Source organism: Equus przewalskii, chromosome 5, assembly GCF_037783145.1.
Source record: "Equus przewalskii isolate Varuska chromosome 5, EquPr2, whole genome shotgun sequence".
In the NCBI taxonomy this organism is placed as follows: domain Eukaryota; kingdom Metazoa; phylum Chordata; class Mammalia; order Perissodactyla; family Equidae; genus Equus; species Equus przewalskii.
The window spans coordinates 18,601,267-18,617,215 of record NC_091835.1 but is presented as its reverse complement, the minus strand read 5'-3'; the positions used below and the strand labels follow the sequence as shown (position 1 = coordinate 18,617,215).

The 15,949-nt window shown below is 49.3% G+C and overlaps 1 protein-coding gene across 12 annotated transcripts in view; it reads right to left on the bottom strand.

Moving 5' to 3' along the window:
- Positions 1-13,636: 13,636 nt before the first annotated feature.
- ARMC9 (armadillo repeat containing 9) overlaps positions 13,637-15,949 on the bottom strand; it is a 134,549-nt gene continuing 132,236 nt past the window's right edge. For 4 of the 12 annotated variants that reach the window (XR_011539824.1, XM_070618537.1, XM_070618544.1 and 1 more), the window contains 2 exons: positions 15,774-15,946; positions 13,637-14,459 (listed from right to left, as the gene is read on the bottom strand). Coding sequence is in view for 11 of the 12 variants with exons in the window: in XM_070618537.1 (XP_070474638.1) it covers positions 14,437-14,459; positions 15,774-15,946 (196 nt within the window). In the remaining variant the exon portion in view is untranslated. Of the gene's footprint in view, positions 15,947-15,949 lie in introns of all 12 variants that reach the window. The other 8 variants (XM_070618533.1, XM_070618536.1, XM_070618534.1 and 5 more) reach the window with 2 other exon arrangements.

Here is a 15,949-nt window from a genome sequence, read left to right as displayed (position 1 = left end):
CTTCTTGCTATGCTTGAAGGCCCTGGGGTTCTCACTGTGCCAGATCACAAAGGGTGTCAATTTGTCACCTGCAACATTGCCCCCAAGCGAGACAGTTATCCTGTCCTCAAAAGCCTTGAAACCCACATTGACTTGGCCTCCTGATGGATGAAAGTCCTTTCAGGCATCCATTTTCAGAATAGGGAGGTTCCATCCGTATTGAATATTTGCTCTGACAGTAATTTTCCTCCACCATCAGCTTATCTAGAGTTTCCAACAATTCTTCAGCTGCCTCCACATCAGCGCTCACAGACTCACCCCTCACTTTCACATGGTGTGATGAATAGTGACTCTGGAGTCACATAAACCACCCAGAGCTGGCGGTAAACTCAACATCGTAGGCGGGGGCAGCCTTTTCTTTCAACATCACAAATCAACTTTTTGCTGTGGCCGTGATCCTCATGGTGCTGAGAGGGACACGCTTCTGTGTCTGGTCTTCAGTCTCGGTCATTAGAAGTTTCTCCACATCTGCCACAGGCCCTTTTCCACTTTTTGCTAGTCTTGTTGCCTTCAATGAAGCAGACCCTTTAACAGCTTCCATCCTTTTGTTCTTGTTCTTCAAGATCGTAGCTAGGGTGGAATGGGGCACGCCTGACTGGCGAGCAACAACCACCACTGCTTTTCCACCTTCACCGTTCTCAATCACATTTTTTTTTCCTAAAGATTTTATTTTATTCCTTTTTCTCCCCAAAGCCCCCGGTACCTAGTTGTATATTCTTAGTTGTGGGTCCTTCTAGTTGTGGCATGTGGGACGCCACCCCAGCATGGCCTGACGAGCAGTGCCATGTCCGTGCCCAGGATCTGAACCAGTGAAACCCTGGGCCGCCGCAGCGGAGCACATGAACTCAACCCCTTGGCCATGGGGCCAGCCCCCTCAATCACTTTTAATTTCATTTCCGGGTCAGTCACTCAATGTGGCCTCTTAGTGGCAAGGTGGATTTTGTAAACTTAGGCGCCATGATGAAAAAAAAACAACACGAGATTAAATCAAGCACAAGAGAAAACGATGCAATCAAGAGACGCGGTAAACATGAGATGTGGGAGGCTGCTGCCGGCGTTGCATGGCATCCTGTTTTACAGTAAACTTTTTTTATAAGTAGAAAGAGTACACTCTAAAATAATGATAAAAAGTATAGTATGGCAAATTCATAAACCAGTAACATAGTCATTATCATCATTATCAAGCATTATGTACTGTGCATAATTGTGTGTGCTGGACTTTTATACAACCGGAAGAGCAGGTTTGTTTACACCAGCATCACCACAAACACATGAGTAATGGGTTGCGCTGTGACATCATGACAGGTATGATGTCATAGTCAACGGGAATTTTTCGGCTCTGCTATAATCTTATGGAACCACCATCGTACACGCAGTCCTCCATTGACTGTGCAGGCTGTGCATGTGACAGTTTTCCACTTCCAGATGATATTGTCAAAATTAATCTGTAAGGAGCTCTGTTTAATTGGCTCAAAGACAAACAAGTGCTATATAAAGTAAGTATACTCTCAGAAATATAAAAACTAACCCAAATGTTTTTCAGGTTCACGTGATCCAGGATAATTTTCAGTAAACAGAAGTTAGTTTACGTTTGTTGGTTTAATTAATACAGGGATGTCTTTAGAGTTATCAGCATTAAGTAGAATACTTTTATTTTACCTAGGCTTACTAAAAGTCAAATAAACTCAGTTTTCTCTGTTACAAAATTTGTCAGCAAGAAAAATAGCTTAAAATGGTGACTAGCTGCTTTAACATCTCATGAAATTTTCATGAGTAACCTAAGTATGATTGTTAAGAAAAAGTGAATTAAATACATGTACGTGTGATAAAAAAATTTTTAAGTGAACTTTTCAACAATAATTATATTTTATAATATGTCTCCTTAAATAGTTCCCCAAATCTCTTTGGTAACTTATGCCCTTAGAGTTTTGAGAAGTTAAATTAAATTATGGAAATTCACTGAATATCTAGGTCATTTCTAAATAAGATAAAATATAGAAACATTAATTATTGAACTTAGGTTTATGCACTAGGCTTCTTACTACAGAGAAACTAAAGATATTTGGGTCTTTTAGCAAACATGTCTTGTGCCACATTGAAAACTTGTACCGTAAGGAAGCATATGCTTCTGGAGGTTATGAAATGTATTCATAAATTTTTAAATCTCAAGAATTCTGGCGTAACAGTTCAAAATTGCTTACTTAGTTTTCACTAGAAATTAAGGTTTCTAAGGGTCAGGAATTCTAACTCATATATTTAATTAAAGCTACTAGAAATAATAAGGGAAACAACTCTGTATATGAAGAAAGTAGGATGCGTTTTTGGCTAAGAAGAGGCACGAGGTATGGTGATGCGTTTTTGTGAAAGAAAAAGAAAGCAAATTCTGTCCTAAAGTAAAACTGGTTGTTTCCGAATGAGAAAAAGGGAATGAAAAACAAACTAAATGAAAACAGAAAGTTGGAAAGGAAGAGAGAAAGACAGAGAATTTTACCTTGTATAATCAAATTGGCTAAAATTGCGCTGTAATACAGGGGTCTTAAAAATAAGCTTTAATATCAATAGTGTACAACTAAAGTTTACAATAGTGTAAAACTAAAACTTAATTTTCTTTCATCTGATAGAAGGACAAAGTTTTCTTGGGCTATTGGTCTGCTTTTGATAATAAGAGATTATGAAAGGTTTTTCTTTACAAGTAATCCGCTTAGAAAGCAAAGATTTTCTGTCTTACCAAAATAATTTCCTGTTCTTCATGTTGTCTTAATCAGTCTTTGATTACTTAAGAAAACTGAGTCTTTTCCATATTAAAAGAGCTAAGTTTTGCTCACAATTATGTAACCTCCTATATTTGCCTTTAAAATCTTTTATTGTCACTTTGATTAAATAGATAAATATTAAGTTTCATAAGGATCTGTCATCCTATTTAGTCGTGTCCAAAACTTTTTGATATTTTTGGACAAGTTTCCCAAAATCAACTTCTAAATGAGGTCTTTTTGACCTCAAACTAAGCTTGAGATTTTCCAGAGGGCCCCTGGAACCTCCCAAAAGATTTGTTCTCTCTTTTTATAAGAAGGGAGATGTTAAACTAATTAACAGGTATATTTGATATGTTAAATCACATGGGAAGGATTGTCAAATAAGAAGTAATACTGTGGGCAGGCCCAGTGGTGTAGTGGTTAAGTTTGGCATGCTCCACATTGGTAGCCCAAGTTTGTGGGTTCGGATCCCAGGTATGGACCTACACCACTTGTCAAGCCACGCTGTGGTGGCGACCTATATACAAAATAGGGGAAGATTGGCACAGATGTTAGCTCAGGGCCAATCTTCCTCAAGCAAAAAGAAGAAGACTGGCAATATATGTTAGCTCAGGGCCAATCTTCCTCACCAAAAAAAAAGAAGTAATACTAAGCCAAATTCCTAAAATTTGGATATTTCCTCATATAATGTTATCACTTGTGATTTTAGTTATCTTAAAATGTGTCACAGAAACAACCAAATTTTCTTGTCAATAACACTGTAATGAGCTCTCATCAAATTTTTTTTTTAAGATTTTATTTTTCCTTTTTTTCCCCAAAGCCCCTGGTACGTAGTTGTGTATTTTCAGTTGTGGCTCCTTCTAGTTGTGGCATGTGGGATGCCATCTCAGCATGGCTTGATGAGTGGTGCCATGTCCACGCCCAGTGAAGCCCTGGGCCGCCGAAGCAGAGTGTGCGAACTTAACCACTCGGCCACCGGCCGGCCCCTCATCAAATCTTTAATCATGGGCATTTTTAAGTCTTTTGTCATTTACAGAAGCTATTGTTTTACTCTGATGCTTTTGCAAAAGTGTTTCATCGTCAGAGAGATTCACGGAAAGGTTTCTGAAAAGTACTCTAGAATACAGTTTTCTGATAGTTTTCAGATCATCCCACTGAACTGGGTAAGAATTTACAGAACTCTCAGAACTGGATTCATAAAACTCCTTGATCAAAGATCAAGATCAACAAGAATTAATTACATTAAACTGAATGAACTGATGAGGACGATTATAATTTTTATGATTCTTTTGTTTGAAACCTTGCTGGTTCTTCAATGTTTTGCTCTTTTAGATTTAAGAAAAGCTTTCCCTTTTTTCTTAAGCTAACTGTGACTTACAGCAATTTGGTAAATTATACCTTTGTAAGCAGAACTGAAACATTTATCTTTTTCTCCCTACCTGATCCTTCCAGTATTCAGAAACTCTTAGTGAGTACTCTTATTTTATGGCAATATAGTTATTTGCATAAGTTCACTAAGAATCTATTTTTGTAACAGGACACAGATGGAAACATTGGTTTGGGGGCAGGCCTGGTGGCACAGTGGTTAAGATGTGTGTTCTGCTTTGGGTGTGGACCTACACACCACTCATCAAGCCATGCTGTGGCAGATGTCCCACATATAAAGTAGAGGAAGATGGGCATGGATGTTAGCTCAGGGCCAGTCTTCCTCAGCAAAAAGAGGAGGATTGGTGGCAGATGTTAGCTCAGGGCTAATCTTCCTCAAAAAAGGAGAAACATTGGTTTTATTACCAAGGCTTTGACTGGAATGCCAAATTTGAGAGTGATATGCACAGACTCAGATACGACCAAATAGCTTCAAGGAAATAAGGTTGAGTTTATGGAGCCAATAAAGCACCTTGGAAAAGGGGCTGGGTACCTTGATTACAGGGTTTCATACAGCCTGGCCAGGTGAGTAAGGAAGGTCACTTCCTGGCAGGCTCAGGAAGCTCAAAATATTTTTGGGATCTGGCAAAGAAAGGAATTAATGCAAATTTAGAGGTATTGCAGGTGAACTCTGATGGCAAATATGATGGCAAGTCCTTGCCTTGGCTTCTTGGCCTCAAGAGGCTTTTAAGAGTTCAATTTGAGGGGCCAGCCCAGTGGTGCAGTGGTTGAGCTCGCATACTCTGCTTTGGCGGCCCAGGGTTCACCAATTTGGATCCCAGGTGTGGACCTACACACTGCTTGTCAAGCCATGTGGTGGCAGGTGTCCCACATATAAAAAGCAGAGGAAGATGGGCATGGATATTAGCTCAGGACCAGTCTTCCTCAGCAAAAAGATGAGAATTGGCAGCAGATATTAGCTCAGGGCTAATCTTTCTCAAAAAAAAAAAAATAAATAAAATAAGAGTTCAATCTGAGATTCCTTAGGAAAAGTCCCAGCATTCTTGCTGCACTTATGTAAATAACTGGGCCAACTTTATTGAGATGATTTACTTTGCAAACAAATTTGTCTTACTTTCATTATCTCTGATGAAAATATGAGTAACTGTAGACAGAAAAAATATGTTTCAACAAAAATCTATAATACATCCTTATGGATATCAGATTCTAGTCCTGTTCATTGTCTTTTAGGTTTTATTTTCTACCTGTAAACCAGACTGGATTCTAATTTCTTCTAGTTTCCTCCAACATGTGGCTACAACTCTCCAAACTAATGTTTTCCATTTGTCTTCCACCATTCTGACTAGGACCACTGAGGACCAAGACTGCCCTTTTCCTAAAGGCACACAAGCCAAAGCCGGACAACTTGATATAAACTTCAGAGAAATCACAACAACAGCTCCTATGTGGATAATCTTTATGCCTGTTGCTGTCTGACCACTCCGAAAGATCACCAGACACACTCAAATTGCAAGCCAGGAAAATTAGTCTATCATTGCCTGCTCTCGCTCCATCTGAAGATGCTTTGAGCCCGCCATCTAGAAATCTTCTTGACTGGCTGCCTTCAGAACTCAGAGACTGAGCTTATAGTCTGCTCCGATCATTAACTATTGTTTTTCTTCTGTTTCCATAGCAATGTCTCTTATTACGTACATGATGCAGACACTCGCACATATAGGCTTATCTTTGGGAGCCCACCTGCAGCCCCACCGCCTGAAATGAGACACAGCTGTTTAACTAAACTGACCTACTTTCAAGACAGAGAGACTAATTCAATGAAATAATGAAGCAATCTACCAGCTCAGCGTCTGGATTATGAAACGGCTTGAAGTTTCAAAGGCGGGACTGCAGGGGAGCAGAATAGGCCACCCCAAAATATGCCACTTTGGCATATTGATTATGTGGAATTAAAGTTATTTAAGCAACAGCCGATGCAAGAAGGACACTCTGTCTTCCCTTTGTCCCCATGAAAGCAGGAAATAAATCTCCCTGTGAGAGCTGCTGTCCCTGTACTAGGAGGACAGAAGGATCCTTGTCACCAGAGATAGTGAATTCAGCCCTGAGAACGTCGTATAAACAAAATTTGCTACTTCCTCATTAATTTACTATCGCAAGCCCAAACTTCTTTATTGTTTCTTTGCCTAAGAGGTATAAAAACTGCCTGCTTTGATCGCTTCTTTAAGTTTCATATTTTATGGGCTCCTGTATGTATGAAAGTAAATTTGTTTTGCTCCTGTTAAGGTTTGATGTCAATTTAATTATTAGACCAGGCAAAGGATCTAGAAGGGAGGAAGGGAAACATTTTCCTTTCCTACACAGGGAACCCCCGATTCTGGAGAGTAGGACCCAGGATCTTTCCTTAACACAGGAGGGTCATTGCAGGTGTGCGGCAGCCATGGACTGTAGATGTTGGAGAAGCAACAAAGAAAAGAAAACCCAAGAAAAGGATTTGATACTGTGACAGCAGAAGCAGACCAACCAGGGTGTAAGTGAGGGTGGGAGAGCTGGCCCGGTGCCCAGTGCTGAGGGGCCTGCTCCAGGGCACAGAGGAGACAAGCCCAGAGGCATTCCAGGTGGGGCACAAATGGCAGTCAAGGCATTTCAGGGCCTCCCTCTCCCCACCCTAGGCAGCAGTCTGCGAGCCTTACATTCCAGCAGTAAACTTTTTATTAACCGCACCCCAGGGAAGGAAAAAGATAGTGGTATATTTCATCTCCAGGCTAGACTGAGTTTCTGAAAAGTTGTATCTCACCACAACTATGACCTTGAACTTTTTGATCCTGTTTGTTTGGCCTGCTGCTCCTCCTGCCTGGTAGCGACCTTAGGATCCTTGCAGGAGCACTGACCCCCACGACCGAGGCTGTGGAGGGAGTCCAGGCCCCTAGCAGACCTTGAGCTCAGCACTGCAGCACCTCTGTCAGTCCCACCTTTACCCTCTTTGCTGACTCCTCAGCCTCCCGGCCTCTTGGTCACCTCTGTTGTTACTTCCTAGTCTTGCATTTACAAAGGTCACAGAAGGGACCCTCGGCATTGTGAAATAACAATGAAGGTGGAAAGTTGTTCTCATAAGAATGAAGAACGTTGTTGTCTGGGACTTCTTGAGAGAGGTGTTGGCTGCTAAAGGATCAGAAGGGACCCAGCTAAATAACAGTTCCCTGTAAGGACCAGAGGCCGACGGGCAGAGCCGCTGGTGTTGTGCAGATGGGCACACTTCCAGCTGGTCAGGGTAAGGAGGATGTGTGTGGGTGGGTGGGGTGATTGCATGCTGAAAAATGTCAGAACTGGGGTTACAGACACTTTTCCCAGCCACTAATGTAAGGTGGGTTTTGAAGGAGGTTGTGGCACCTAACACCCAGAGAGCAACACCAAGTCTAAGTGATGACGGCGACTGCTGCAGTTTCAAATCTTTAGGTTTTTAGTAAGAGACACCCAACTTGAAGAATCATTTAAAAAAGAAAAAGAGAAAGGCAGGGGTTTGCTGGACAGGATCAGCAGAAAAGGTCAGGGTGTTCCTGGGGACAACTGCAACCAGGGACTCTGTCCCACGATCCTTTGCCTCATTCTCTCCTCCTGCAGGTGGGGAAGTGGCAGCTAGCATTTCAGCTTCGCCATCGAGAGGGAAGGGGCTCCCAGCTCTGATGGGCGTGGCTTAAGTCCACCTCTCACCCTGCAGGACAGGGTCAAAGGAGAGAGGGGGAGCTCCTGTTTGGACCACATGGCGAGACGGAGGGAGGGGAGAGGGGAGAAATGCCTCCCACTTGGAGGGAGGTCAACTCAGGGATCCCATGGCAGCACCCCAATTTCTGATTGCCATGGAGTCCCAGGCACAGTCAGACGGCCCCACAGATGGGGCTGGCGGAGTGCCGTGATGCCCTAGAGCCCATCTCCAGGCGTTGTGGGATGCCGCCTCCATCCTTGCCTCTGCGTCAGCCTCTGGGTCGCAGCCCTCCCTGCCCAGCAGCCGCTCTGCACTTTTCTTCATAGTTGATTCTCCTTGAAGTCATTGTGTTGAAAATGCCACTCCTGCCTTACTTCCCCCTCTTCACAGCCACCAGAACAACAAGCTTCCAGTTGCCTGGGCCGCAGTCTCACTCGGCTGCTCAGAGGAGGTCGGGCCCAGCCTGCCTGGCCTCCTTTCCTGTGATGGGGGAGTTGGTCTCCTTGGGGTTCTCAGGTGCTCCAGTGAGAGCCAGGTCCCCACCTCACTCGCTATTACCATGAGTTCCTCTGGGGGTTCCCACAAGAGTTCAGAAATCCTTCTCTCCTCTTTCGCCTGATTTGTGTGTTTGCCCACTTGCCCACTGCTCCATGCCCTTGGCACAGGGAGGGTCCTGGTCACAGCTGGGGGTCTCTGAGATGATGCTGATTCCCTGCACAGTGTCTGCTCCCCACTATCCCCTGAGCCTGAACCCACTCCCCCAGCCTCTGGCCCCTCTGCCCTGAGCCACCTGTGCCCTATGTGTGGTGCTCTGGGCACAGAAACCAGCTCCCCCCGCAGATGGCCCAGTAGGAGGTTCCCAAAGCTGCCGGCTCTGGCTGGGATCCCCCCAACAGCCTAGTAACCAAACCACAAGCCCCAGGGCTAGGGGGACTCCCTCAAGGCCCTGCAAGCCCTTTTAATCACATTGCTTCCCAGGTGGGGCCCTTGAAGACTGGCCTGTGGCCTGTGAATGGTGTTAGTGTCTCTACTTCATGCCCCAGCTACTTCTGTCCTCACCCTTCTTGCCTTTGGCCAAGGCACATTATCCGGGCTCTAGGCCCCGCCTGCCACCAGTAAACCCAGGGCCCTCAGGAAACCCAGGCCCTGGCCCTCTGCTCCTGCAAGACACTGGAACCCTCCGCCTGGCTTCTCCCTCCAAGATGCTGCTGCCCGAGTTCAAGCCTGGCCAGGGCGCTGCCCTGGGACCTGCTAGTGTGAGGAGGGCATCCCACACTAAGATCCCTTTCAGGCACGAGTCCTAGGAGGATAGTGAGCGAACTCTCCTCGCTCCCGGGAGCAGTGACCCGCCACAGGTGACTGGCAGAAAGGAGCCGCGCCATGCCCTTAAGCATGTGGGATGGGTGTGTTTCTGGGCGGCACAGACAGAAAGTGGAATTGTGAACAACAGCAGTGTGCCAAGTGGCAAAGTGTCAAAGGGACACCCAGGTAACCAGACGTAATCCTCAGTTATCACATAACCCAGGGAGAAAGGCTTCAGGCTGGCTCCTGTGAGGAGGAGGCCTGGAGTGAAACGATGCTGGCACATGGGGCCAACCCCAGAGACGTGAGCGTATGTAGAAACAGATGTGGGCAGAGGCTTCCGGAGTAGCCACCACCTGTCCACCGCACATGGCGCCTTTTGGGCTTGCCATTCTAGGGGTTACACATGGCTCTGCTCCTCCCAGCTTGTCCCCCACGGTCCACGTAACATTCTGCTTCAGGCTGCACCTCCTTGCACACTCCTTCTGCCAGTGGTGTGCTGGCAAATGTTCAACAATCAGCTCTCTGGGTGCGCACAAGCCCTGGTTTGTAGAGTGTGCCAGTTTCTGTGGTGCAAATATTCCCACCACGGCCAATTTCAGGCTACCAAAATGAAGTCACTGAACACAGAGTCAGGAGGAGATGCATGTAGCCATCATCATATCATGTTTACCCCGTGCAGAAGTATCAGATGTAAATAACCTCCGGGACAGAGACAACAGTAAATGTAGTAAAAATATTAGGAAGGAAGCGGTTTGAGTATTTACTACCTTTGTTTTTAATAAAATTTATTTAATTGTAAGTTTATATAATTTAAGTTTTGGCAATGGCTGCGTTTAGCACCAGCTCATAGAATTCCTGAAAATTTAGCGAGGAGGCACAAGCTGGCCCCAGCACCCCACTGCTTTACTTCCCCAGATGCGAGAGGAGGGCCTGTGGCCCCCTGCTCCCTGGCGCTTCTCAGGATCCCTCTGCGTGGCCTGCGCTCCAGCCTCCCCTCTTAGAGCTCACAGCCCCCGCCCTCCCCACCCTTCCTTCTCCAGGACATCCCCCACTGACCTCAAAGCCTTCAACACCCAGCTCCTCACCTCCACTTTTCCCCACGCCAGGCTGACCCCTGGCCCAAACTCCGGGGCACTGCACTCTGGAAGGTGCCTCGGGCAGCCATCTCTCCTCTGTCTCCTCCAGCTCTGACAGTGGCGACCGCCCTCCGTGCATGTCTTCCCTCCCCACCTTCTGAGCTGCGTCCCCTGGGCCTCCTCCTCCCTGGAGGGCGTCTCCTGTCCCAGTCCTTCTTCTGTCTCTCATCTCCAGTTCTGCCCTCGGTTTCTTATTTCTCTCGGCTTCCAGTGACACCTTCAAGAGACAAGTCTGTGTGGGTCTCTCTAGGCCCAGCTTTCTCCCAATTCCACGGCCTCTTCTCGGAAATCTGCCCATCACTGCCGTCTGGCGCAGGTGCCCTGTCCTAAACTGCGGCCATCTGCAAAGCCGGGACTTCTCCCTAGGAGACCTGTAGCAACTCAAGTGCTAGCGGAACTGCGTCTCCCGTTGAGAGTTTCCTAAACCCTCCACAGTGTGGCTGCCGTGTATTCATCTTGTGTGGCTAAGCGGCCTGCAGGGCCTTGACGGGACGCTTAGTCGCAGAGTCAGAGGTAAGCTCCTGAGAGGATGTCCTCGAGACTCCTGGTGGCAGTCTTTCCTGCCTCCCAGCTCCTGCCCCTCGTGCACCCCTTAGGTAAGACCCCTGCGGAGCTTATCAAAACCCCCCTTTTTGGTTTGAATTGACCAATCTGGCCTTAGCCTGGAAACCCCAGAACCACTCCACCTGTGGATCCTAAGGAAGGTAGACTCCCCTGGTCCTGCTGCTCGCGCTGGGCTGGCACCCCGCCTTGACTGCCCCGCGTGGTCCTCGAGGTGAGCTGTGTCTGTCGTCCAGGCCCTGTGAGTAATAAACTTCTCTACTTCACTTCCCCGCGGTCTTTCACCCGGGGCTCCCCTCATCAAATGTGAATTTAACAAAATCACAACCCCCCACATGCCAACACAGAGCAGCTGCACAGGTTATGTTTGCTGAACTGAATTAAAATCGGGTGGTTATGCCATAGTGGGAAAAACCCTGAACCGCATCTACGTGGCAGATTGTTGTGGTCATGTCCCCAGTTTGGTCAGTGTTCCTGTATCCTTGTCCCTTCATAGAGACTTTCGCCTTGGCCATGTGACCTGCTTTGGCCAATGGGAAAACGGTAAGCACGATGCAAATAGACACTTGAATAGCACTTACTGCCCCCAAACCCTGCGGCCACCATGGGAATGAGCCAAGTTAGCTGCTGGAGGATGAGGGGTCTCATGGAGGAGCACCAAGGATCTGGCCAACAGCCAACTGCCGACACGAGGGAGGCCATTCACTGCCCTCTGACTGTAGGTGCACACCTGGTCCAGCCAAGCCCAACAGAACTCTCGGAACCCCTCTGAGCCCAGCCCCTATTGCCGATCCACACAATTCTAAAGCTAGAAAATGGTCGTTTTTGGCCACTAAGTTTTGAGGGTAGCTTGTTATGTGCAAAAGCAGACAGATTCCCTTCTTATCACAACTCACCAGTGTCTGGAGAAATGAAGATGCTCAGGCAGGCAGGCCCAGCCATCCAGCCACGAGGCTGAGCTGGGAATGCCAGGAGGATCCCCCAGTTCCTGGGCGGGGACAAGGGTGAGGTGAGTGAGGCATCTCCTCGCACAGAAAGTGTAAGGGGTGCCCCGAAACTTGGTAATCAAGATAAATAATGTTTTAATGCCATTAAAAAAAAATTCAAACCAGCAAACTATGGCCCGTGGGCTGGCCGCTCATTTTTGTAAATCAAGTTTCATTGGAATCGGGTCTCCGATTAGGGTTTGGCAAGCAAGTTACCATCATAATGGGTCAGATCTTGTTTTATTAAAAAGTTTGATATTTTGTTTTGTCATGGATTTTCTTGCATTAATCTTATTTATTTGTGCGTTTGCTTGTTAGTTACTTAGCTCTTTCAATTTGGGCAAATCCTTCTGAATCTACTCAGTGACCCCTGGTATCTGACTGGATCTCGAACTCCCACCAAGGGTCATAATTTAAGCTGTTGCCAGACATTTACACCTTGCTGTGAAGGAAGCAAATGAGATCAAGTCCTACTCAGGAGAAATTAGGGGGCCAGGTAACCAGAGAGCTGGGGTCAGCTTCCAGGGGCAGAAGGAATCTTCCTGAAGGCCCACCATTTCTCAAAAGTCCCACAGGCTCCTCTTCATGGCTCCCCTGCGTAGGTTTCATGGGCAAATCCTAGATTAGGTTTCCAGGTGACCCGTGAAATGTTTCGGTTTATTCATGAATTTGATTCTCTCTCCCTCAGATCATGTTCATATCCAACCACAGTGGGGCCGGCAGATAGCTGGCATATTTATGCCTAGGTTGTTGGCATTTTACAGTCTCTTGCCAGCCATCAGCCTTGGGATGTAGCCGCGTGCCCGCGAGAGGACTCTCCCAGGGTGTGGTGCGGAGGCTGGTGGTATTTACTTTCTCCGGACCACACCTAGTGACCTCAGTGCAGTTTGACCCTGAGTTGGAGTCTCCCCTCATCTCTAAAAAAGACTGTCTTGTCTTTTCCCGAGATGGCCAGACATTCACAAATCAGACGGTAGCTCATCCGGAGGCTCGAGGCGGGGACAGCTGTTGTCTTCCCACCAGGGAGACCCAGGGTGGAAATGGACGATGCTCCACCCACTCTAGACCTCCGCATGGGGCTGCTCCTACGCCAAGGCCGGGGGAAGCCGTGCCCGTCAGCGGCATCTGAGGAATCTGGAGGGAGTGGACGTACTGGGGAGAACAGGAGAGATTTTTCCATCATGCTCTTCCGCTGTTCATCTGCAACCTCTCCACGCCTTTGACAGTTTCATCATGAGGGGTTTCATCTCGGGGACTCGGGCTCTGCTCGTCGCGTCTGTCCATGTCAACAGTCCTGGACACAGGTGTTTGCACTTTCTCTTTACACCTCCTTGGGTGAAGTCAGGCGTCCAGAGCGCCAGGAGGTTGACATTCCCGAGAAGGTAGGGCCGTGTTCTCCACAGCCTTCTTCTCCAGGAACACAGCGGGGCTCCCACGCTGCCAGAGACTCGAGATGTGGCCTCCGGGCCAGCTGCACAAGCACAGAGTTCTAACAGTGCCCAGCCTTGCGTCACTGCCAAGAGCTCACAAGAGTCACCCAGGAGCCAAGTTTCTGGTCATCTCCTGGGTGACCTGGCCTCGTGCCCGCCCCGTTTCTCCTCTGCCCGCTCTCCTGAGGATCAGAAGATCACTGAAAAGTGCACTGCTTGTCCTTTATTTACACCCAGTGGGACCACAATAGTTCTCCAGTGACGGGCATGGCCAGGGCAGACGGAGCGCCGAGGAATAACACGTGACTGTGCACACGCACAGACATGAACACACACACACAAGTACCCTCTAAATACTGATTAATTTTATTTCAACATTTCTATCTTAGGAGAGGTCAGACTTTGCTACCAGCTTTGGTAACACTGATGGCTCTGCGGGCGAAGTTCCTTCCTCTGTCCTAAGACGTGGCCCTGACGTCACCCTCGAGGAGCGAGTCGGGCTCCCCCAGCAGGGACCAGTCTTTTTGCCAGGGGAATCGTTTGCATGTATGGCCTTAATGGAGGGGGGGAAGTAGCATTGACTGGTCAACCCTGTGAGCCTGTGAGACACACAGTGGCTCTGGAACGGCCACAGTCCAAGTCATTGATGGGAACAGACCATATTCTCACCAGATCTGAAAAGAGGAGGAAAACACCAAACCTGCTGCTCGGGCATATGGCTTGAGAACGGGTTTCCTGTATTCTGTCTCCTCTGAGGGAGGAGAGCCGGTTTCCAGTGAGGCCGAGGCCCCATCTCTGGCTGAGCTCCCCGGCCCCTGGCTCCCCCTGCATGAGCTCCCCAGATGGCCCGGCTGGTGGGTTCAGTGGCACAGTCCCCCGAGCTGGGTGTCGTGAGGACCCCTCTCCTCCTGTGTGTGAAGGGCGACCAGGAAGGGCAGTAACGGGACCTGGGTGGTGGGCGCTGCGATGGGCCTGCTCCTGGACGGCCTGGAGAGCCGTCCTTTCCACAGCTCCCCACGCCACCCGGCGGCTGGCAGACAACCGTCTCTTCACATCTGTCACCTGCAGCTGCTGGCTGGCCAAGAACGGGAAGCTGACTGGTCCTCAGGCAACAGGACAGTGACACCGGGGAAGAAACCATCCTCACTTCCTGTAAGATTGGCTGCCTGGGGAAGAAAAGCCAGAGCAAGCTGCCAGCACCAAGACGGCCTGCACAGAGCCCCTCTGTCCGGCACAATCCCTTCTTTCAACGGGCTCTGTGCAAACAGAAGAAGAGACCCTTCCCTCCGCGGGTCACCTGCTCTGCGGCCAGGCCGTGACTCGTGTGGCTCTGCTCTTTCCTCACAGGAAGCAGGCTGCTGGGTGTGGGGTGCTCAGTGAGTTTTGCTGGCAACAGCCCATGTGTTTGTTGAGGCCACAGGCCAGAAACCCGTGCGCGCCAAGCCTTCCATGCCGCCCAGGGCCGCGCTGTGTCATGGGCTGTGGGGCCGGCCAGTCCATCAGTGCTGGTGTGATGACCACGATTATTCTTAGCTCGGGTCCCAGCCTGGTGCGGCCTGGAGGCCCGGCAGGGTTCGAGGGCCCGTCTGCCTCTCTCCTGGCCAAGCTCTCCCTGCACTGCGGGTGCTTCTTCTGGGCCTCAGTGAGGAAGCACCTTGACCTGCTCTGCTGGGGGGAGATGCGGCCGGGCCTGCGCGGTGTGTTTCCCAGCAGATAGGAGCTGGGAGGAGGGGACAGCCCATCACGCTTCCCAGCCGTGGCCCAGGAGCCACACTCCCAGCCCTCAGGGCCCCAGCTGGCCGGAGCGCCCAGGGCCTGTCCGGAAGGGAGCGGGACAGCAGCCACAGAAATGCGTACATCCTGAGTGTGACTGAGGCTGCGCTGCTTGACACTCTTTTGTTCTGTTTCTCTTTTGTTTTCCCTTATTTTTAGTAAAGCCCTTTAGAAAGGGCCAGGCTCAGTTGGGCAGTGGAGGGAGGTGGTCAACTGGCCGAGGCTGGGAGAGGACAGAGAGAGAGGAAGAGGTGGTCTTTACAGGGACCACCAAAGGGTGGGAGGGAGACCTCAGGGACACAGCAGGGACCCCTTGAGCCCGCCCCATCCTCGGCCCCTCTGGCGGGCCTGCAAGGTGGCAGGTGCTTCTGTTTGAGTCTGAGGCCGCCCGAGCAGCTGCGGGCTACCTCCCACCAGAAGGCAGGTTTCAGGGCCGACCACACAAGCCCCACAGAGGGGGTCTTATCTGCAAGTGGGACTGCCCGGAGGGTCTCACTCTGCCAGCTTGTGTGTGGGCCGCTGAGGCCAAGGGCAATTTCATAAACAGAAAGATTCATGACGAACTGGTCCCCAGGGCAAAGGAAGCAGCCGGCTAGGGCCCTGGTCCTGCAGGAGGGGAAGCAGCCTTTCCCAACAGCCAGCTGGGCACAGAGGGAGCAGGGCTCCGGGTGGGAAACACACTGCCCTTCCCCCACAGAGAGACTTACTCTGCAGGCCCCTCGTGGAGGATGCTGTGGAGCCAGGGCGGCTAGCCTGCTGGGGGCCACACGAGGAGAACTGAGGGGCCAGAGCCGACGCCTTGGCCTTGGGTGGGGTCAGGTCCAGGATCTCTGGGGTGCAGGGCGTCCGGGGCTTGCAGGTGACGGCTGATGTAAATTCCCTG